General features: G+C 35.6%; 1 protein-coding gene across 1 annotated transcript in view; it reads right to left on the minus strand.

Annotated features, from left to right (window-relative positions):
* NBEA (neurobeachin) overlaps positions 1–25,329 on the minus strand; it is a 513,899-nt gene that overhangs the window by 414,180 nt on the left and 74,390 nt on the right. Inside the window, 1 exon segment of the mRNA XM_035900172.1 lies at positions 4,778–5,009. Coding sequence (XP_035756065.1) covers positions 4,778–5,009 — 232 coding nt within the window.

Raw genomic sequence — 25,329 nt, forward strand, 5'->3', positions numbered from 1 at the left:
TTTTATGATGGTGAATTCTATGACTCGGCTCCTCCTCTAGTACCTACAAGCATCTGCCCCTTTCACTGTACAGTGTCCAGCCTGCAATGTGAAGCTGGCAGTGATTGCACATATTGTACATGAGCAGAAACTGAGAAGAGTAACACACCGAAAACTCAGAAAGGCAAATCAGCACAAGTGAATACCAATCTTTGGGTGAGAATTTCCCCATTCTTATTTTGCAGTTTTAGATTGCTTTTTAGATCAAGCTACTTCTAATTTTGCTTCCTTTACAGAGAAAAAGTGCTGTGTAGAAGCAAAGTTGTTTGGTGAAAATCAGAATATCAATAAAAAAAAATCTTCTAACATAGATGACACAGAAATGATTGGCAAGTTTTTAAAATTACTGAACATGTGTGGCTCTGTTTCATTGTTGTAGCCCTCTACTACCTTACGGCACAGAAAATTTCTTATTTCTACTGAAGATGTTGATAACCTAGAGGCATTAGAAATACATATTTATAAAAAATGAATAAAACATTGATGGAGAGAAATAAATGTAAGCTCCCTAACAATGTAAATCTGGGTAAAACAAAGACCTGAAAGATTGAAGCCCAGAAGGTAACAAGTGAGGGTAAAGCAAAGAACATAATGTGGAAGTGAAAGCACTTAATGCTACTTAAAAATATTGCTGTAAATGCCTCTAAAGACGGTTTGTTCCTTGTTTCAATATAACAAGACTTAAAAAAGAACTGTACTCTATTACGTAACTTTCTTCATACTTATTAGAAATCTCATATAAAAAACTCAGTCCACATCTGGTTTATAAAGCCTAATAATCCACTCATCTATAAATGGACAAAGGTCATAAAACATACTACAATTGGATTTTTTTCATCTTTACTTCATTTTTTTGTATTAAATAAGACCACATATATAACTGGCATCTATGATCTCATTTCAGAAATAAGATTGTGTAAAAGAACATTAAGTCCAGAAGGAGAAAACAGGCACTCTTTCTCATTTTTAATGCATTTCTAAAATGCACTGAATGCAACAGATTTTTATTTCTGTTAATGGCACCATCTGACTACTTTCATACTAAGCAGCCTATATATGATCTATAAATTAACCAGAAACCTTGAAGGAATGCTTAATTCAGTCATTAAATATGAAAATACAATGGTAAAAGAGCCTGCCTGTCTTTCAAGTAACAATAAGCATATATTAAAATGAATGGTATGGCATTAACTTAGAAGATGTATTAAACAGCACTGGAAACGCAACTTCAGGAAAACTTCCCTCATGCTTCCTTAACCTTTTAATAACAGACAGCCATGAAATTGTGAATTTTAACTCTATTGGTGAAGTAAATTAATTTCTCCAGGTTGGCAATAGAGAATGTGATAATTTTGCAGTTTTTCTTATGGAACCAGTTGAAAGAGAAATGCTTGTTAACAGCCCATTCATGACAGAGCAGTCAAAACCTAACATTTTTGCTTAAAAACTAGGAACTGTTTCAGTGCTTAAGAATTCAGTTCCAGCAATTTTAGAGCAATTACCTACAGCATCACAACAGAACTGCAGGAAATAAAATGGGGCTCAAGGGAGCCATATCCACTCTGTACGAGTTCAGGCTACTTTCTTATCCACCATTCAGACTTCTCTGAAGGTACTACAGACACACTATCCCCAAAGAGTCTCTCCAAGCAGGTGATTTGCTTCACTACTCATCACCTGGAAATAGAGAACTGTAAAAAGTGAATCCCTCAAGGAAGATCCTGTGCAGCTGCTAAAAAAAAAAAGTGCCAATCACTTATGCAAATATTTTAGTTATCTTTTCCCCTTAACCACTGATAAAATGGCTGACCACCCCTTATCTTATTATAACAGATTATCACAATACAAAGATGAATTCTGACAATTAATGCTTCTGGAAAGCAAACTGGGATACAGGTGGCAATGACCCCATTTGGATTGCAATTGAGACTTTCAAGGTGATTAAGCTTTTATTCTTGACCACAGAAACTGCAAAATCTCAGGAAATGAGATATTTAAATTGCTGAGCAGCCTCATTAATCTGATAGTCTTCACCTAAACAAACATACAAGTTCTCACTGCAAAAGATTGGATAAGTTTATTTGCTGTTGTCTTGCTTTCATAAAACCAGAGAACAGCGGTTTCAGACTTAAGATTTGTCCTGAAAGTGTGCTGTCAGAACATAAAACAGAGATTATGCCTGTCTTGTCTATTTAAACCTTATCTAGGTCTAATCACAGCGTTTCACAAAGGAACAAGTGAGATGACCTAAAAACCAAACAACTCCCCAGAAAAACAAATAAAAACCAAAAAACCTGTACCCTTCACAGATGATGAAAGCCAATTGCAAAACACTGGGCTGACAGAGTATTAGCAACTTTTTTCAGGAAGAAAGTGGTACTAACTGCCTAGGAGCAGGCACTGACACACCTCTTGTTCAAAACATCCTCCCTAAATTTTAAAATCATTTTGCCACAAATTCTTACTTTATTCTCTGGGTTTGGAAAGTTCATAAAAATATTTGGGGCAAAGAAGTTCTAAAATCAGCTGGAGTCAATTATGACCTCAACATCTGCATAGCAGATTGGGGAACACAGACACTGCATTAATTGTCACTGATTTCATCATCCAGTGCCTACCATTGCACTCGTTATTACATGAACATATTTATTACTTCTGACTTATTACCAACATGGTTGCCATTTATAAAAGGGTGGTGAGGTGCCTGCAGAAATCAAGAGATAGAAGCAAAATGATGAATTTGGTTGCTTCCATGTCTTTGTCAGAAAAACTCTCAAAACACATTCTCGTCTACTTACAGTTCTCAGAAAAAAGCCCTACAAAGTGGGATTCTGTTAAATCCGTGCTCATGATACACAGAAGACTATTCAGATAATTTGACACACATTGTAGAGCTACAATGCCATCAGAACTCCAGTTTTCAGTTTTGATTTTAAATTCAGTACATGCTCCCTTCATCCGTGTAAGTATACAGAAGAGCAAGCTTACTGATGTTTCTTCTGTGGAAGGTCTGTCTCAAGTACTGTGTGACTACTCTCAGAAAAAGATTAATGGGGTAGAGGCTCCATTAGTTTTTTTATTAATGTACTACCCCTGGTTTATATTAATAGTTGTAAATTCAGAGTGATTTTTCATTTCCCAAATTCTCCTGGAAGCCAGATCCTATACTCTTGATTTCTGACTTCTATAATTAGCTAAGCATTTTTTTAAATTTCTCTCTGATGGGGACATTGTCACAGTTATATATGCCACATACAGAAGTACTATTTAGGGGAGCTCAAATTGGACAACTTTTATCGGTATGATTACTGACATAAGCACATTATTTCCATGAGTGAAACCCTCAAAAACTTCAAGACAAAAATGTTTTCACCAACTAATGCCTTATATTTAATGTGGGATAAAACAGAGTCTCTGCCTTTATACTCTTCTGACATACTTACAAGTCCTGCGAAACAAAACATACTTGGTGAAAATCATTGGTTTGTGAACTTACTGATCTGTTATATGTCAGTCTGAATCTCGCAGTACAATATTTAGCATAACACTTCTGGTTTTAGCATTTACATATACATTTCTAGTCAAGGTGTTCGCTAAGACTTGCTTTGAAATATAGACCGTTTTTTTCAAATACTTAATACTATAGACACTTTTATACTGAAAAAGGCCAAGGACAAAAACATTCCTGAATAATCCAGCTTTCATGCTGCCATTCTCCTTCTCTTGTTTCTGGTCTGAAATCCTCACTGCTTTACTGTTCCACAAAGCCTATGTATGCGTCAGGAATCAGATCATCAACTAAAATCTTAGAATTATAGAGGACAAACCCCTTCAGTCTTTCAAAAATGCCTCACAATTTAAATATCCTACTATCAATCCCAAACTATATAAAAAGGAAGAACTACCTTCACACTGAGTTGAAAGAAACTGCGTGGCTTAAGTTTCTCCCCAAGAAAAACAAGGAGTAGATAAATACTAACCATAGGTAGTTCTTAGCTGTCATATTTAAATGTGGCAACCAAACCTGCTCCTCTAACCAAGTAATTCAGGATTACAACCTGGACCCTACTACTGACAGGACATAGTATGGAGTAACATAAACTCCTTCAAACATACTCAGAAAACCTTAGCTGTGCAATAACTTCATCACTTATTTTCAGTAAGCGAACAATGTATGCTATTTTTTTAATGCTGTAAAAAATTATAGGATGTTAAAAAACACAGGTATAAAACCCAAACAGATATTATAGGCAGTACAGCTTTACATTATGAAATGATTGTTTAATATAACCCAAATGTCCAGCATTCAAAGCTATGAATAATTTCTGATACGCTGTCAGACGTAGGCTATATTTGAAGTGGATCATAATAACAATTCTAACATCTGAACAACTCAAAATTATCAATGCATTTAAAACCTAAGATATTACCTTGACAGGTCTAACATGTACTGTTCTTAATTATGTTCAAAATTGCTTTTTTTGTCACTAAGATAACAGTATCTTCTCAGATGAATTAACAGGCAGTTATTTTAAACAATGTATCTAAATATGTATTAAATTAAAGATATATTTTTGTCATTTTTCTGAAATTGATAAAAAAGTACTTCTGACTTAATAGCAGTACTAACCAAAATATCACTTTAAGTAAAAACCAAGATATCCCAAACCCTCCCATAATCACAAAACATTGACAGTTCAAGAATGAAGTAATTATTTTATCAGTTTGCAAATTATACCTGCAATCATGTCGTCCACAGTACTCATCTTCAGCAGTACCTGTTCAATTAAGCCAACTTCTGTGCTAGTCTGTAAATTACGGACACTTTTACGTAGAATTGCTGTGAACATACTCCAGATTTCTGCTTGGCACGTTACATCACAATGCTCCAAAAGCTCTGACATGCACGTAATGCTCTCTGCATCCTGGATTATAAAGTTCATCTCTAGATCAAATTCGCCACCAACCAGCTACAAAAGAAAACAAGAACAGTATTACGATGTGAAATACATGGTTTAGTGTCTTTCATACCTTCATTGTGACAAACACTGAATATTTTTTGCATGATGAGTGAGGTAATTTTGGTAGAGAAGCTCACAGCTACAATCTGTAAGATACCAAATTAATAATCATGCTATGCAAAACATAGTTTGTGCAAAATATACACACTAATATAATAAAATATTACCTTCAATTGTGTATATTTTAAAAATATTTGAAATATTCCTTCCTATAAAGTAATTGAAATGGTAGCCTGGCCCAGAGAGAGGTAGCACAGAAGCTGCAGAACCTGAAAAGCTCAAAAGGAATTGAAGCTTTCCTACAGTTCTCTTCAGATAAATTTGCCTACTCAGAAATAAAAAGACACTGAAAATAATTTAGCTATGTTTTTCTCCTGATATAAGCCAACATTTGCCCTTACTTACGTGTCTGCAAAGCCTTACTGCCCTTTCCATGGTACCATACAAATAGTCATGCAGTCACGCTCAGAAAAATTATGAGTCATTTGGTCTGGACCAAAGCAAACATGGAAAACTTGCTTAATTATACCACAGATCAGTTTGCTGTGTGGCCACGGAAACCTACTGCTGGTGCAAGGGAGAGACAGCACTGGGTGAGGAACAAGCACTCAGGTGAAAAGTGATTTAACAGCAGTACTTATGAAATTATAGCCTGGCTCCTATCCAACCAGATATTTGCAAAATGCTATCAATGTCCTGAGCACCAAGTAAATAGCACAACCACTGAGCATGTTTTAGGAGAAAAAAGAGAAAAAAAGAAAGAAAGAAAGAAAGAAAAAAAAAAGAAAGAATTAGCAAAAATTTGCAAAAGATATAGTCAAGACCAAGTATATCTTAAGGAAAGGAATTCACCAATTTCAATCAGCCACTTGAGTAACTTTAAAAAGATGAACTCAGAACAACTTACTGAACTGAATATGAGACTTAGTTTAAAAAAATAATCCCCTTTTAATGGCAGAAACATCTTTCAATTTTGAAGGAAACAAAGCCTGATTCTTATGCATCCTGCTTTATCCTAGTAACCCTGAAGAATTTAAATTTCAGTAACTGTAAATATATTATCTAATTCAGAAAGGCAAAAGAACAGAATAAATTAATTCTAAAGTAGTTTTAAGGCATTATTTCTATTTGTTTCAGGACGTTATATAATTAAAATTACAATAATATGTTTTAAATGAAATATATTCAAAGAATCCATCACTTATAAATGCATAACTTCAATGGTCACTTTCAGTAGAAGGCTATTTCATAGCCTATTTAAAAACAGTTGGTATTGCCTTCAAATTAAACTCCAAACAAGAAGAAAGATGCAATAGTATCCAAACTTTTCTTTAGTGGTTAAACCTACCCAAATACCCAAAGTCTTCATTCAGTCCCAATTTTCAGACAGAATTAATACAACTAAGCAAGGGCTAGCTTTGGCTTCTACCTCATTCATACTTTTCATCCACTTACAAATTATTTTTTCTCTATCAATTAATTGCTAACAGCAGATTAATAATTTTCCTAACATAAAAGCTTCTAATATACTAAATATATAAACTGACTGCCTCCTTAGTTCCCCTAAGACATTTAATTACATTCAAATAAAACTATTACCCTAATTATGATTAGTATTTCAGTTTAGAACTTATGACTGCATATAATATATTTGCATATTGGGTAAACACATAATGTGTACCAAGGGCAGGCAATAAAAGTGTCAAAATTAGAAGCAGGATATTTCTATTGTCATTCTTTAGAACAGAAGAAAACACCACACTTTTCAAGAAACTCAGGAGGAGTTTCTGAAAACGGCACTAACTGGTACACACTTCACCAACAGTCTGGGCTGTTGTTTTTTCAGGAGTCTCTTCACCTGGATGAGCCTCTCTCAGATTATGTTAAAAACACACAGAGGGAAAACAGGCACCTGTAGAAGACATTCAATTAAACTCTTGAAGCACCTTATGGAAGTGTCTACCTCTGTCCATTTCTTTCCACACAGGAAATCTAGAGTGAGAAATCGTATTTGTGGAGTCTCCATCCTTGGACACATTCAAAAGTCATCTGGACATAGACTTGGACAATGGGCTTTAGTTGGCCCTGCTTGTGTAGAATGGTTGGATCAGAGAACCTCCAGAGATCCCTTCCAACCTCAACAATTCTATGATAATGTTTATATATACAACTTTCAAATACCGAATTTAGGCAAGATGAATCCCACCATTTGCTTTTGATAACAGATGGACCTAAAACCAAGGAAAAAGCTCAATTGAAATGCAGAGGTACAATAGAGACTGATTCCCCTTTCCTCAAACACTACTCATTGTAAAATTCTTGCTAACATAAATTAATAAACTAACATAGAATGGTTAAAACAGACTAAGATAATTCACAACAGACTAAAATAATTCACATGGTATTTGCTTGCTAATGTAAATTAATATTCTAATATGTAACATTTAAAACAGATTGAAATAGAGCTCACTGTATCAGTCTGAAGTGATGGGATGTTTCAGTACTATCAAAACCAAGCCATCTGTATATATAAAACATCTCAGTGAATCTTCATAAAAATACATTGAATGCTAATAAAATTGGTTTTATGGAGAATCTTCTACTGGGCTATGGACTATCCAGTAGGTATTACAATTATTTCACTTGTCCATTTGGCAGCAAGAGATTTATACTCAGAGTGACTGCTTATTTCACCACAGAGAACATTACAATGTACCTGATTTGTTCTTAACTGCAGTTTAAGCATATTTTAGCCACTAACAACGATCATAATTATCATTAAAATCAACTTCCTCAATAAAGGAAACAAAGTAATGAACTAATTAACGATGATGGCAAAAATTTAGAGAAGGCGGAAGGAGGGTTACTTTTTTAAATAGGCATCTGAAAAATCAACATAAATTAAAAAAATTAACAGCCATGATATAAAAACTCTAAGAAGACAAAAAAAATCTAAACAAAAATGAAGTGTACAGGAATAAACGACCATGGTTAAACTGTGTTCAAGAAGTAATGCAAATCAACCAACTCTGCTTTAAAACATGAAAAATAAAATATAATTCAGCCAAGAAAAGAAGTAGAACATTCACTACAAAAAAAAAAAAAAAAGCATCCTCTAACATTTTTACACCTGCATTTCCCAAGCAAAACAGTAGGTAAAGAGGAATAACAACAGTCTTCACAACAGAGGGAGGTTATCAGTGGAGAACCACAGCGATAATGAGCTGGTAACATGTGTGGGTACTAAAGAAAGGACAAGGTTGCTGAAGAGCCAAAAATCATTAAATGCAGTTAAAAAAAAACACCAACTACAGAGAGCTGCAAAGATTTTTCTGATATCAAGTGGCCAGGCAACAACATATAAGAAGAGTTCCAAGTTAGTAAATGCAAAGCAATGCATTATTATAGTTTTAGCCATACGTCCAAAATGACAGGCTCTCAAACCTGCTATTATCAGCCAGAAAAGAGATCTTGGACTCCCTGTGGGTACTGCTTTAAATAACTAAGCCACATTAAAAACTGTCAGTAGGCAACTGTAAAAAGTTCATAATGAATTTGCAATTTTATAACTTGGTTCCAATTCTACATGCAATACCACATGGAAAAATTTAAATCATACTGCTATGAAGTAACTTATTTTTAATATAATGTGTGGAAGAGTTCTGTAGTAAGCCAAATTTCAGCTAGAGTACAAGATGAACACTAAGATAGAAGTCCTCACTGGAGCCACTATACCGTATCATAAATCAGTGCTTCTTCCATATCATAGATCTCAAACACAATCTTTTTTCTTATGTCAAACACTTGGTCTTAATTTGCATTCTTCAAGTGAACATTTAATACTCAGTAAAGACCATGCTTTCACTGTGATTAAGTACCTTGAATTATTGCTTGTACTTTGTCAAGCTCATGTATCACTTTTTTTAACTATTCTGCATCTTTCACAGCACAGCTGTAAGAAATGAAGCAGCAAACTAGTGTTCAGATCATGGTTCTGAGTCAGATTAATATGGCCAACAAACATAACTCCTCCTGAAGAAGTCATGAACTGGCAGTTATAAGCAAATTAGGCTACTTCCCTATCCTGAGGTTGTTTACAATGACAGGTTGACACTCCTTGCTCCAAGAACCTATCTTAACCTATACCACCATCCTCAAAAGCAGCTGCACTGCTCAGAATCTCCATTTTTCTGAATACTGTGACCATTCCTGGGTAAGCTTCTGCCATCATTATGCTATACAATAAGTGTTCCTTCCCAAGCTACTGCATCTATGCAGAACTTAGGCTGGTCTTTCATGCCCTTTTGATCTAGAACAGAGACAAAATACTCCCCCAAAATAGAGAAGTTGTCTACATATGCCCATATAGTATATTTAGATCAGTTCTTGAAATGGAGCAAAATATGTGCTGCTGAACATCCAGAATTAAATTGTTTACTTGTGAAAATCAGAATTCTTCAGAATCAGATTCCTCAAATCAAGTTTTGAAGAATGGACTGAAATGCAGAGAGAAGAAGAGAAGAGAAGAGAAGAGAAGAGAAGAGAAGAGAAGAGAAGAGAAGAGAAGAGAAGAGGTTACAGTTGGAAGGGACCAAAAATTAAAGCATGTTATTAAGGGCATTGTCCAAATGCCTCTTAAACACTGACAGGCTTGGGGCATTGACCACCTCTCTAGGAAACTGGAGTGTTTGACCACCTTCTTGGTAAAGAAAGGTTTCCTAACGTTCAGTTCAAACCTCCCCTGACGCAGCTTTGAACCATTCCCATGCATCCTGCCACTGGATAGCAGGGAGAAGAGACCAGCACCTCCCTCTCCACCTCCCTTCCTCCTCTCACTGTAGGGAGCAATAAGGTCACCCCTCAGTCTTCTTTTCTCCAATTATAGATGGCTCCTCAACCTGAAAATCCATCAAATGAACACAGAAGGAAAGGAAAGATGGCAGTCAATCTTAGAAGAAATAAACAAATGGAACATCAGGATGATAATGCTATCAAATGGTGAAAAATTCAAAGAAAGCAGAGGTCAGAAATTATTCTAGGAGGATTTTACAAAAACCCCTGAAGACATGAAGATTTTTCAACACAAATTCATCTGTGATTACAAAAAAACCAAAAAAACTGCCAATCATAATGATCTTAAGAAGTGCATGAGATGCAAAAAGATATTTTAGAAGCATTTAATATTTTTTTGGTTAAATGAAAACATGAGTGCATTTTGCTAAAGAAAGAATGACATAGTGATACAAATACACAGTAACAACAATAAAATGTGAAAATCTGAACTACAGGGAGATCAAATAAAACATTTTTCTTTGCAATTATTTATGTTAAATAGATAAAGTCTCAAAAATTTCTCAGAATAGTCTTGCCATGTTCTGCACTCATTTTGGAAGAAGTTTTATGGCACCTAAATTGATATTTCTCCTTACTTTTAACATTTTACACCTATTTCTCTCTACTCCTCGTACGATTCACAGTCTTAAGAACTACTAACCTGTACAACTGAAACTTACTTTCAATTATTAAGAATACATTTTTCAGCAGAGTTTTTGGTTTCTTCAAATGTCAATTACAAGGATGCATCTAAGGAGAAAAAGGTATTATCTGTAACTATCTACTACTTACTGTCTTGTATTTAATCTGTAAACATTTTGGGACAGGCAAAGGTATTTTTTCAGTTTCACACTTATCCAGCATAAAGTGAAATTTGATTGCATTTATCTACAACAAAATCAAGGCTCTTTATTGTAGCCCTTTCCCCCGTCTACATTAACAGGCTTGTATTTTATGCATTTATCTTGATCAAAGAAAGTATATTAGAACTAATAAACCAAAGTCTTCAAACATCTAAATCTAAAACATCTCTAAATTTGCTGTTTACTGCTGTCAAAGAAGCACTTCTTTCTAGTTTGCTTCAAGTATGACTCCTACCTGCATTTATTTCAACAAAAATCAAGAACATAAATTCTACAATAGAAGACAGAGAGTGCCATTGAAAAACTCATTTATCGCAATGGTGTAATTACTACAACTCTAACAACATCAAGGTCAGGTTTGCACCAACACACTCCTTCCTCCCCTCTCCTAATTAACTACTACCACAGTTGTTCTACCTTTTCTAAAGCCAAGAAAAATGAGGGCATATCACAGTCAACATGACAACCATTCTCATCTGTTTTGGACTAGCTTGTGAGAACCACTTTACATTAAAATATATACATATACGGCTAGAATAAAAAATCTTCCCTTGTCAGTATAGGAGGTAAGCAGTTTGGAAACAAAATTATTAATTCTCTTCCTCTCCCTGATGTTCAGATATCTTTTTAGGCACTGCCAAACAGCTGACTTAGCATTTAGCACAAATTTCCATGGTGAAAGAGCTGGAAATAACCAACTGGGATAGCAGTGAGAATCTCTTAAAATCCAAAACCAATTAGCTGTTTTAAAGAGAAACAAGTAAACTTTTTACCCTTGATAACAAAGGCCATCACAAAACATTCAAGAACAATTTTTGTTTAAACTGGAGTATCTTTTCTATAAAACAACCTTGAATTGATTTCAAAATCACCAGTGAGAGTTCAAAATACATGGAATCAGACCATGACTGCTTCTTTTATAAAGACAGGGCTCCAATTCAAGCATTAAAACACAGTAGTCTGAGAGAAGTAGGGATGGACCCAGGCAGGAAAAAACCAAATTACTGTTTTCTGGGTATTAACTAAACCATTAAATTTCTAAACCATTAATTCAGGTTTTCAGGAAGATTCTTCTTCAGCTGCATGAATGAGGACTTCTTTATGTAAAAAATATTTACAATGCTAAATAAAATAAGCTTTTTAGTGACCAATATGTGTGCTGATCACATGTACTTGCTAACCTAAATATATCAATACGACTACAGAGAAAAACACAAGTAACAAAAACTTAAAGCTGGTATTTTCCATAACTGGTGCTTTTTTTTTTAATGCTTAATTGTTGAATGGAGTTTACTTTAGAGATCTGAATTACAGGTATGCGCATCTGGGGCAATTTTCAAAATTCTCTTTGCCATCAATGGAAAGTAAAAGGTGCTTCTGGGAAGTGATTCATCTCACTGGTTTTAGATGCAACATTAGGATGAAATAAATCTTTCCCTGGGAATGTAGTACTTTTCACTGACTATAAAATGACAACTAGTTCAGACAGGCACATCTAAAGTTATGTCAGATTAATCTTACCCAGTGTGCTCACAGTATGGTTTATAACCGAATGACAGCACTAAAAAGACTGATTCTCATGTGAATCACTACAACAGCATGTAATTCTACACATTACCGTACCCTTTTTAAAGGAGCCTGCATTCATTTTAGCTTCAAAAACATTTTTATCCTGAATAATGTATAGTACGCACACAGCAGTGTGTCACTAAGGGAAAGCTGCCTAATAAGTTTACTGAAAATTTTAAAGTATTCCAAAAAAAGAAAATAATTCAGATGTCCTTTATACCTGCTGAGAAAATATGAATGAAGTAACGTGTTCAGCTTCACTTCTGGTACTTTGAAGCATGAGCTTTTTATTATGCTAGCTCAAAAATACTTCAGTGAAAGATTTACCTTTAATTTCCTATATTTTCTTTGGGGGGAGGAGAACACTACTGTAGGTTTGTGTACTGCCTCTGGCTGGGATGGAGTTAATTTTCTTCATGGCATGCCATATGGTGCTGTGTTTAATGTTTGTGACTAAAACAGTGCTGATAACCCACCGATGTTTTAGCTCTTGCTGAGGGGCGGGTGCTTACACGGTTCCTGGGCTGCCTGCGTCCCACCCTGCCCTCCCAGAGAGCAGCCTGGCGGTGGGCAACAGGCTGGGAGGGGACACAGCCAGGACAGCTGACCCCGACTGACCAAAGGGGTATTCCACGCCATCCTGCTCAGCCAGAACACTGTGGGGTAGTCTTTCCAAACGAGAGGTTATACAAAGACTGGCTGGGCATCTGTCTGCTTGTGGGAGGTGGCGAGTGTTTGCCTTTGCATCACTTGTTCACCCACCCCCACTTATTAAACTGCCTTTATCTCAACCCATGAGGTTTTTCTTGCTTTTGCTCTTCATATTCTCTCCCCACTTGCGCTGAGGGGTGGGGTGGTGGTGATCAGGTAAGGTAGTGGGTGCTTATTTGCTGGCTGGGATCAACCCATCATGGTTTAAAACTTTTGGCTTCTGTCCTCAAATTTACTTTGCACAGTTTTTCACATTGAGCAGCACTGTTGAATTCAGTAAACTCTAATGAATCTTGTATAAGCGGTCTTAAAGTGCTGAATGGAAAAACTGTAGATTACACAGTATCAAACCATAATCTGATATAGCAACCTTTGCTTAGGAGTATGAGCCCAGCTAACCTTGAGCATGGCCTGCTGAGTTCTTTCAAAAACATCACACTTCAGTGCTGGTCTCAGAACATCAAAAACCCAAATTTGCTGAATACACTATAAAGCATGTTTATTCCTCATTTCAAACAAGCCTGCACGTTATACCACTATCATACAGGCAAAGCGTTTTATTGTGCCCTTCCCCATCCTACAGCCATTTCTGTAAGTCAATAGTTTTGATAATACCTACAGTTTTTCCTCTTTTTTTTTTTAGATTTCAGACCTTTTTTTCAAGAATGAAGAGAAACATTAAAAATTTATTTGAAATGCTTGGAAGATGACATACGTTGCGAAAGAACAAAGGCTCCCTAAGCAATGAAGATTAACTTTGTACTCACCAATGCCCTCCTGTTGTCATTGTTACCTGCCTGAGGACATTAGCTTTCTTGGGACATAAACCGGGAAGAGACATTAAAAATTATTATGAGAACTGTCTACTTTCCTTAAATTTCTGGGAGGACAGTTCTGAATAACACAGCTGGCACCAGCAGTAAGATTTTCTACAATGAAAAGACAAAGCTAGCAATTGTCAAACTGAAACCGCCTTTGTTGTAAAAAAATTACACACAGGTTTATTAGGCTCTGCTGATGTTTTATTTAAGAAAATGCTATAGTCATCTGAACAATCATCCTGCAGTTTCACATGGCAAAGCTGGCACAACGCAGCCTTAATACACTGCTTAAAGAGAATGTGAACTTCCATCTTTGGAGGGTTTTCCAAAGAAAACAAGCACATGTTAGAATGAGAAATTATAGACAGTGACAGACAAGAGGTATATGTCTGTCAAGACCCATTCAGTCCAGTCCTACGATTCCAGTGCTCCCCCAAGCCCCAGAAGAAATATTTGCTCATTTGATAAACCCTGCAAAATAGCAGTTGTCAGTACGATAATGGTAATGCTTAAGTAACGACAATGGTAACATTAAGTCAATACAGCAAGCTGTCCCAAAGAAACACCCTTAAAGAAACTGTACCTAAGAAACAAAGGTTTCTGTGTATTTAATCTGAGTTACATGAATCTTGAGATATTCTTCCAGCCTCTCTTCATTGATTCTTAGTATCAAAATTATAAGCTGCTTTGATGCAAGAAAGGGGAAAAAATAATTCTGTTGTGCTGCTCAGAAAGCCTGTCCCCTGTCCCCAGTCCTGATTAGCAGCTGATTTTTTATCATGATGGGGGGTTGAAACTCTTTGGCTGAAACTTCATAGCAAAAAAACCCAAACAAACCAAAACCAAAAAAAACCCCAACCAACCCCAAACCTTGATGGATGGACATGACAGTCTATTATTTAGTTTAAAAAGAGCACGACATCAAGGCATGGTTTGAAGTGTATCTGTTATACTAGGAATGCTGCAGTACTGCAGTCATTAGCATTGTGGTAACATACATAACACGTAACTATTCAGGTCAGATTAGTTGAGTTTTACTAAGTTGCTCCTCTGATAATATAAATATCAAATAGAAATTCAATAAATAAAATACCAAAGGTGTTTCAATAGAAAAAAAAAAGAAGTCACACGACTGCTCTTCTGAATGGGGCACAGATCTAAAAGTCAAATCAAGACAAAAATATTTTAAAGGTATGTTGAGAACACCTTAAAATTACAATTATGGGTACACTGAAATACCATATTCTGCATACCAATATTAATGCAATTTGGCATTAAACCAAAGCATCAAAACCAATGGTAGATCAGCTGCAGTCAATTATACATATGATTTACTAAGGCAAGCATAAATTACACTCAGACACACCACAAGTCTGCGTAACTTACAGAGTTAACGGTTTGACTTTGTTTGCTAGGAGAAAATTTCAACTCCTTCTCTCCCCTTTTCTAAACACATACTTGACAAAGCCAGACCTTTTTCTAAGTATCACTGAGGCTTAGAGAAAAAATAAAAACCAAACACCACAAAAAATACAAAGTGGGCTAGTTGGCAAAGTTCACTACCTGTTCTTCACATAACTGTAGAAAATGCTTGATTTTGGGGTAGGACAGAAATTAGTCTCATAAAGTTCAAATGTCTACCCCTATAGAATGGTTTGCATTGGAAGGGACCTTAAAGATCCTCTAGTTCCAGCCCCCATGCCATGGGCAGGGACACCTTCCACTAGACCAGGTTGCTCAAAGCCCCATCTTGACCTTAAACACTTCCAGGGATGGGGCATCCACAGCTTCTCTGGGGAACTTGTTCCAGTGCCTCACCACCCTCACAGTGAAGAATTTCTTCTGCATATCTAATCTAAATCTACCCTCTTTCAGTTTAAAACCATTACCCCTTGTCCTATCACTATATATCCTTGCAAAAAGTCCCTCTCCAGCTTTCTTGTAGGCCCTCTTCAGGTACTGGAAGGCCGCTATAAGGTCAAGCTTCATTAGTGCAAGACTAACTCCTTAAAAGAAAAAGTCCTACCTTAGAAGGAATGCAAGAGAATACAGATATAAAGTGTGACACAGGACAAATTATACCCATTTAGGAGAGCTGGAAGAGCAATCCAGTCACTTCTAAAAGAAATTAAGACTGAAAAGGCATTTTACACACAAGTACTTAACCAAACCCTCAAAAACCGAAGTCATTCTCCCAGTCTAGTGTTCCTGTGTCACCGGGAGACTCTCTTCCCATTTATTATACCAACCTCTAACGGACCTTTTTGGGCCACAGCAGAACATGAGCTTTTAGTTCAAGATGTTGAACCTGAATACTGAAAGACTAAGAAACAGAACTTGCAGGTTTATTTTCAGTAAAGTAAAATCAAAACTATTCTCAAGCTTGGAACTAACAGCACCAACTTGTTTTCACTTTGTCTTGTTTAGTTCCTCTTATATATTCCTTCTGATCTAGACTTAATCAAACAGAGATCAGCCCGTCAGATAAGGGGACCTCCTTAATTCCAAAAAGGGAATAATTAATGACCATTTACTTTAATATGCAAAGCCAAGTATTTCAGTTTGCCACATCTGTGAAAGCAAAAGTTCAAAATTGATATTTACGGATGGTAAAGATGTTGATAAATGAACATAGCTCAAGCAGCATTAAACATGGTATTACTAAACAGATATTCCTAGTTCTTTTTGCTTATAATACTTCACAGCCCGTTCTTGGCTCTCTTCTCTCACTTTCGCAAACTTCGCTTCGAGCTCCAGATAGAGATGCAAGTACAATATAAGCTGATGACAGGTATAAGAAGCTTCTAATTTCCAGGCTTCAATAACCAGTTATATTTTAAAACAGGTTCTTTGGTGGTGCTTTGGGGTTGTGCTTTTTTGGTTTGTTTGTTTTTGCTTTAACCTATCTTTTGTTTCCAAGCCAGAAGAGAAGAAACGGAAATTGAAATAATTGAGGCTTAACAAAGTCACAAACCAAATGTACTCTGAGAAAATAAATGGCTTTTGCTACTACTTCTGTAGCATCTTCTAGCCTCTTCTCCTAATAAGACTATGCCCTTGCACCATTGTAGCTTGCACAGGCAAATGTAATAGGTTACCAGTGTTCCTTACGTATTTTTCAGCCATTTACCAATTTCTTCATGCTGGCTTAAAAACCCCAAACTTTTACAAGAATCACAATGTGTACATACTTTTTTTAAGTAGTTTGATTAATATATTACCTCTGTACAGCATACCTTGCAGAGGTTTAACATAGTAATCAGAGAACACCATCAAAAAAGTTGAAAGACTAAGAGACATTAAATTTTTTATAACTACACATTAATTTAAATCTAATTTCTGTTGCACAAGTAACAGTATCGCACGAAGTGTTTGTGCAGATAGCAATGTCTGTTTTTAAAAGAAAACAACTGTAAAATGCTACAATGCACACACTCCTGCTTCCCCAACTTCACGTACAGAAATGAACAGAATATATTTCCTATAAATACTAATAGACGCTTTTAGTCAACCTAAGTCTCCAGTACATGAAAACATTTGGGTTTTATTTTCATGGATAACAACATTTGTCATTATTCAATTTTTTTTTTTTTTTTGTTAACTCACAGATGCATTCTGTGCCTAGAATAAATTGTCATAAAGGATGTTAACCATGAGGACTGTGGTGTGTGCTGTACCTACATACTTTGGCTAAAATCATAAAAATTGCCACATACCATCAGGACAAAGATTTACCCAGCCCACTACCTTCTTCTAAACAGCCATCATATATTGACCCCTGTCCTGTAAATCCAAATCAAACCGCCTGCAGGCTTTCTCACTGTCTCCTCCTTTCCCATGAGATAATCAGAAAGACAAAGTGGCTGCTCTCTGCTGGTATTACTTTCTTTTTCCTCGCTATTAAGGAGCCCTCTTGCATACCCCTCTTGCATACCACCTTTTCTGCAAGCTCCTACTCGCCAGAGAACAGGCAGCTTCGCCCCACCCAGGGCCTCACTCTTCTGCTCTGCCTCCTCTGCAAACATATACAGTATAGCCTGTTCCTCGACAGGTCTCTATAACCTGTTACAAAGCAGGTCTCTATCCAATACACTCTAATGGGATGGAGACAGTATGATGTCCTGTGTCCCTCCTGAGAACCTACGGAGAAAAATATTTCCCTAATTACCTGTTCCCTCATATTAAATAAAATTTGGTCAACTGAGAGATTCAGCAGGTAACCAAGAAATAATCTACTTTTTATTCTAAAGGATATGACTATTTGAACATAAAGAAAAAGAAGTTTAACCTAAGTAGCTTTCATATCGCAATCAGCTTTCTATAAAACAATCAACATATGCAATTCACTTACCTCGCTAAATACCACTTGCCATTAAGCCAGTTTGCTTTGGTTTTATACCATTGCATTGGTGTTTGGTGAGAAAAAGGAATTACTTACATTCCTCTCATTAAGATAACTATCACCTATTTTAGAATTAAATAATCCACTTTAAAAGTGTCCCATTCTCATGTCCAGTTTTCTCTTAGATTTTTATTTTCTTTAGGGTCTTTAACTGCTTTTATTTTGAACTGAAACATTTCCCTCTTGTCACAAAACACTCAGACTCTGAAAAGCCTGGAAACGATAAATCGTGGCTATGCAGTATTTAAAAGCAGAACAATTCCAATGAACTTAGTTATGACAGTGCCATTTTCCAACTGATACATAGAGGCGTCAAAAGTATCCTGTTCACATTGCTGATTAATGACAGAGTGACAGCCCAGGAGAACCGCAGTGCTGGGGATACATGATCTCAAACAATACTGAAGTGAGAGGTGCACAACAGTGGTCTTACCCTCCACTTCATGTTGCTGAAAAGCAGGATCTTAATGAAAAGAACAAAGAAGTGTCCTAAATTCTCTACATCCTGTTGCTCGCTTACATGTTGAGATACCCAGTAACATTTTTGGTATCGGTATTTTGAAACATTCCAATGTCAAGGCTCATCACCAGTTTGTGAAGCTCTACACTCAATTCCAACACGCTCGTTTGCAACCATCTTCCATTTTTAATCAGATGCCAAAAGCATTAACTACTTACTATACAGTCTTTTTTTTTTTTTTTTTTTTTTTTTTTCCAAAGGGAAGGCACAGTGAAAAGCCCCAGCTCATTTCTGTATAATGACTCCTTATTGATTATAAAACAAATATTGGACATTATATAGTTCCATTTAATTCTCTATGTGTGACATAACTAAGTAAAAGAGAGACAACAGTAAACAAGAAAGTCCCAGTCAGGATTCCTTCTATTAGAAAGATACATAGATTCCAGCAAATAGTGACAAAAAAAATATAATCTGTGAGTTAAACTTACTAATGAATCTTGAACAAAGGCTCCCTGTAGAACCTACCTAATTCTTGTTAATGACTGAAATGTCTGTTGACAATATTTTATATATAAAGTCAAGTGTATAAACAAGCATGGTGTTACCTCAAAGCTCACTTCGTTCCCTTAAGTACATTTTGCCATATAAATTTTAATTTATAGCTATCAACAGACTTCTAAATCTAATTAGTTAGTACAAAAAGCATTAATAATTTCTCAGTAAATACAATAATTTGCAACACCATAATGCTGTTTTGTATGTGATAAAATACAGAACACATTACATATACACAGGAATGATAAGGTGTCAGGGTTGGGAAAATTAATGGCAAGCTTCCATATGAATGGAATCACAGGAATATAACTCCTGTGGCTTCTCAGTTTTGGTAGCCTGAAGTTTGTTAAATAATCATCATCTCGATTTTCAAGTAAAGCCAGTCCATATTTCTTTTTTAAGAAAATGAAGAGAAGGTATACTATTTGTTACATCTTTCTTGTCCTCAAAAGTGAGCAGGATACTGATAAAGGACAGGGATTGGGTTTTAAAAACTCTTTGAAAAAACTTCTCTAAGCCAATTCTTTTTTAAAGTCCATATAAGAAGCTCCCCTCGGTTATAAAAGCAATTGCTGTTACTTAGATTTGTAAGACTAATATATTTTTAATATTTGTCAATATTTTCCCCCTTTCATTCTCTAAAAAACTCTCAGGATAGTGGAAGATAATTGTTCTGTTTCATGACTGGTCTCCCATGGGGTTTAGCTGTCACTAATGATTTAAGAGGGGTTTTGTGCAAGGATAAAACCTAAAATCTCAAGCACTAAAGGAGGCACCACACAGACTGCAATGACAGTTGTTTTACAAAGCCAAAAGTGCATCCTAATTGCCTTTTTTCCCCCTTTTTAATTTATTATGCAGTTCTTCACCCAATGAAATCTTTTCTTTAACCTGTAGAAGATAACACAGTCAAAAACAAAGGCAAGAATTATACAGCAAAATAGGAGAGGTCAATAAGGCAACTCTAACCACAAAAGATAATTTTAGAGGAAACTAAAAGGCAGATAAATAAGCATAAGAAACAATTATCAGTGGTCAGAGTTTCCCTTATGCAAGAAGCTTGTTGGATCTCTTAATTTTTCAGCTTTCCCAAGCTGATCACCATTTTATGTATAACTGCTTGCATTTGTCACCTTTTTACATGATCCAGAGGCAAGGGCAACAACTGGAGTTAGGTGCAATTATGCACCTACATCCAAGATAAGAGTGAAAATTCCAATTTATTGTAATACTATATGTGTGTTTCTTCCCTATTTTTGTTACTTAGTATCATGACTTTAGTTTGCTACACAAAGTATTTCAGCACTTGAAAAAATATACATCCACCATTCCAAAGATGAAGCCCATAAGGAAATGAAACCACATTACCGTGGTACAAAGTCCCTGTACAGAGAACAAGGTTATCTCATATTGCATTAATTCTCCCATTGTGTTTGCCTTGTGTTACTGTTTAAAATATTGTTCAAGAGCATAAAAACAGCAAAAAGGTCTATCTAACCTATGCCAGTGGCAAATTGCTGAATATCTACAAAAAATATAGGAACAGGATAAGCATATACTGAACTTTCTCCGTTATAGAGTCCTAGCCTCCCACTATTTGTGACATAGGAATTTCTTGATCCAGAAATAACAACCTTGCTTCGACAAGCTGATGGAGTTCCGTTAATTAATTTCTCTGATTAGTTTCTGAACTCTCAGCTTTTTGGATCCTTAGCATCCTATAGTAATGATTCCAACAGTTTCCTCATGATTTGTGTAAATATATCTTGTTCTATGTCTGCTATCGGATGATGTTATTTCAGCCCTCTAGTTCTTGCATTTTGAAAAGCAAAGGACAAGTGATGTCTATCACATTCTCACATTTATTCACCTCTATCTCAAATATACTTGGTCGTTTCCTTTCCGAGCTGAATGGTCCCACTTTGTTAAGTCACTCCTCATCTGAAATCCATATTTGATCACCCTTCTTATCCTTCATACTTTTTGCTAGTTCTAATATATTCTTTTGAGACTGGAAATTACCAGAACTTCATACAACATTCAAAATATGGACATTTCATTAATTTATAAATTGCATACGAATGCTTTGTTTTGCTCATCTTTTCCTTATTAATGCTTCCTAATATTTTATTTACTTTTATGATTTCTACTAAGCACCAAAATGTTTTTTCACAGAACTAATAGAACTGTGAGGCCATTTATATAAGCATTTGTAAGAGAGCACAGTTAATACAGGGTAGCAGATGTGATGGTAGACTTTCTATTATTCTTTGTGAGATCAGGAGGAAACGGACTTCTGAAAAAACTTAGAAAAAAAGTTAATTGCACCACATACTCATGCTTGAAAATATGTACAGAGCATAAAACATGAACATTATAATTCTCTGTAAACACCACCAAACTTCTCCTTTCCCATTTATGATTCCCATCATAAGCTATATTGATACATAATTGCTAAGTATAGTTTTAAATGAAAGGATAAGCACACTAGTAAAGAATTAGGATGCTAAACCCTCTCCTCCCCCAAACAACATTAAAAAACACAAGAGAAGTGCTGATGAAAAATACAGTTAACAGGCAACATAGCTCTTCAGCAAAATACTCCATCACACCTTGACATTTATTCCATGTTTTGATACTATACTTATTCATTGTTTACTCAACTGGTGCAAGCTGAAGCCTGGAGGGAACACTTAAGGATGCACTCTCATGGTCTCTCCAAGACTCAGACCCAGACTAAAAACCATAGTCCTGTGGTCTGAGTTTCAAACACTCCATCTGTAAAACTACTTACACAACTCCATCTGTACTAAGCATTTTTAAGGCATCATGTAACTGGGTAAAACTGAGATCACATATCATTTGATTTGACTACAAAACAACTGTAATTTAAGTGTCTACAGTTACATGGGTAGATGTTGCATAATGGAGGAAAACCAAGTGTTCTTCATTGCACTAAGAGAAATTTCTTACAGATATGTATCATTATTCCTTTAACATTATGTTGATATTCACCTAACCTAATATAATTTCAAATCACACAATCTACAGAACATGGCACTGTTCTTGGTTAAAAACATTTGCCAAAATACAAATGTCTTTATGACAATTTTTTTCTCATTACATAGGTAAGATTTACCTCTACTCAGCAGAAGTAAATTCTTAACTTATTATTAAAAAGAAAAGTATCTCTGATTCAAAGGAAAAAAAAGGGGGGGGGGGAAGGGGACTGTAACAAAAGAATATTTTAATAGAATTAGAACCTATTTTGAATGACACTACACTCCTTCTATGTAGCCATGTCTAATTAACAAAGACTTTGGTTCTAAAATAATCAGAGTTTTCATTTAAAGGGATTATGTTTGGAGATGCCTAACATATTCCTCAATCACATTTTAGAAAATAAATTCGAATACAAAGGAGTTTAATACACCTTCCTTATTAAAAAGACAAAAAAACCCCCCATTCTATTCACCCAACTGAAATAAGAAAGTAAAAATTAGATGTAATTCACACAAGGGACCAATCAATCTTGATATTTGACTGGTTTTGCATCATCTTAAAAGCACTTACACACCTTTTGTTTGCAAGGGAAAAGTATAAAATACTAAGCAGCAGGAAAAGCAAAGGAAAGGACGTCTAAACAAGGCCTCTTCAAATGGCTGGATTCCATTACTTTCCCTCACATTTCAATTTCTTGCAAAATTTATAAAGGGGAGTAAAATATAAAAAGGAACTCTAGGTACAGTTCACTCTTTAAAAATACTTATTTAATACTGTAAATCTGGCAGAATCTATCTAAAGGACTTCTGAGATCTCATTTTAAACATCCCAAACAGAATCCTAAATATATGAAAAGTTAAACAGTAACGAAGATACTTTGAGAAAAGCAATCTAAAAGTATTATTTTTTCTATTCAGTATTTAATCTTATGAAATGCAGTTTTATATTAAAGCATATTTAATATTAATTTATATAATTTATAATTAATATAGTAAACACATTCAGAGACCTGTCTTACTTCATCATGATTAACACTGAGAATATGTTTTTCCCCTTTTGGCCAGTGTAAAACAGAACTGGTGCTTGATTTAGGTGAAAATGTTACTCCAGAGGAAACGGAACAGTTAAATAAATGGAAAAAGCATAGCAATATAAATCATCATAATCCATAAAAACTCTTTCAGAAATAAGGTCTTCAGAAACCATTATCAACTGGCAAAATAGAAAATTTATTCAGTTACTCTTTAATCAAATGTATAATAATCAGAAGTGAGCATGCTAAGTTAAATAATAATTCACCCCAAGTGTAAACAGATTAGTACAACTGCAAGAATATTGTCATTAAAATGACTGTACAATCCTAATCAGAAGTTCAAGCATTTCCCTTTCCAGTACTCCTCCCAACTTTTATTAGATGGCAAATCTTATTCTAGTCTTGACCTACTGAATACATGCAATAATCATTATTATATTCTGCAAATAAACTATTTCAGTTGTTTCAGTTAATGAAACAGCTAATTATACCATTAGTTCTTCTTGGGGTATTTCAATTTAATACATAGTCAGGGGGCTTATCTCCTCAAAAATTTCACATATAAATCCTAGCCATACTAGAAGTTACAGAATTACATGGAGAAGGAAAAAAAAAGATTTTTCCAACCATATTAATAGCACTACCAAATCTTTGAACTCCAGTAGCCACATTAAGTTGTTCTATATTTTGTAATTTATAAACAACGGATTGCTTCCTTCCAATTCTGCAGGTCTAAATAACTAACCAATTATTCTACATTTCTGTATTTTCTGTACATTTTTCATTTGTCTAGGTAGCAGGAAAATGGTGAGAAGAAAATGTACTTACTTGTAACTAGCTAAACAGAACTCAAGCAGAAGAAAAGTTGCACAACCAAATTCCAACTGCTCTTAATGCCCAGAAGAAAATAAATAGCTCAATCATAAAATGGGCATCACTCCCAAAGAAAAAGATGGCATGCTCTGGAAAATAACTATTTTCTGTAATAGGGCTAGTACACCTATTCAGAACCATTTGCAAATGAAGTATGGCAGTGTCAAAAATGTTTCTTACTTGAAAGGACCTGACTCTGTATCAATGTGTCCTCCAAGAAGCTCCAGTGAAACTTCTTGTGTCAAACTTAACCTTAACCAGCATACATCACTCCCTCTTCAGTCCCACGTGAGACTTGAGGGTTTACTTCTGAATGCTTCTGTGGAGTTCTGTGTGGAAAGAAACATCCGCTGAGATGCTGTCACAGAACTTCCAAATGTCTCCTCTGTGTTGAAAAGTGGTCTCTAGTACTGTAAATACTATTGCTTCCAATACCAGTGACAATACTGATGCAAGTTTTATCTAGCATAGACACTTCCCCTCCCTCCACTGATGACTCAGATCAGCATTTCACTAACACAGTCCAAGTTTGATTGACATGGAGAACTTTAAATTTGATTTTACCCTCATTAATAAAGATGCTTTGTTTTACCAGCCTCCCTCCTAACCTGAAGTCAATCAAAGCTAAGTAGTTACTGCAACACAAGAGCAGCTTAATGCACAAGAAATTCCCCCCACCAAGGTTCTGGTAGTGGTGGCCATGCTGAAGGAGCCTGAGCAAGTCAGCAATCCAACTGCAAAAAGGCCACATGCTAACATGGGGGAGAAATCAGGAGGTGGGAGAGAGGGATAATCACTCCCTGGTCTTGTTTCACTCTGGTTTAAGGGCCATGTCAACCAGCCTATACTGGCACTACAAGAGGAGGTTTAATTAATTTGAAATCATTAAAGACTGTAAAGATTTCAAAGGTTGATTTAAGATTATATTGCCTTGGGTGGAGGGTTTTTTGGGGTGGTTTTGTTTTGTTTTGTTTGGCGGGGGGGCGGGTTAAAGATCTGAGATTGGAGCATCACGGATTGAACGCTGTGATCCCATCTTGCTCACCTGGTATAAGAGGGAAGTGGGGAGGGCCATGGCTTCCCTAGTTTTTAGAGACAAATGAGACCACAGTGTACACAGAATATATTTTACTATAATTATCT

This window comes from Egretta garzetta, unplaced genomic scaffold (genome assembly GCF_000687185.1).
Source record: "Egretta garzetta isolate BGI_Z169 unplaced genomic scaffold, ASM68718v1 scaffold40, whole genome shotgun sequence".
Classification (NCBI taxonomy): Eukaryota; Metazoa; Chordata; class Aves; order Pelecaniformes; family Ardeidae; genus Egretta; species Egretta garzetta.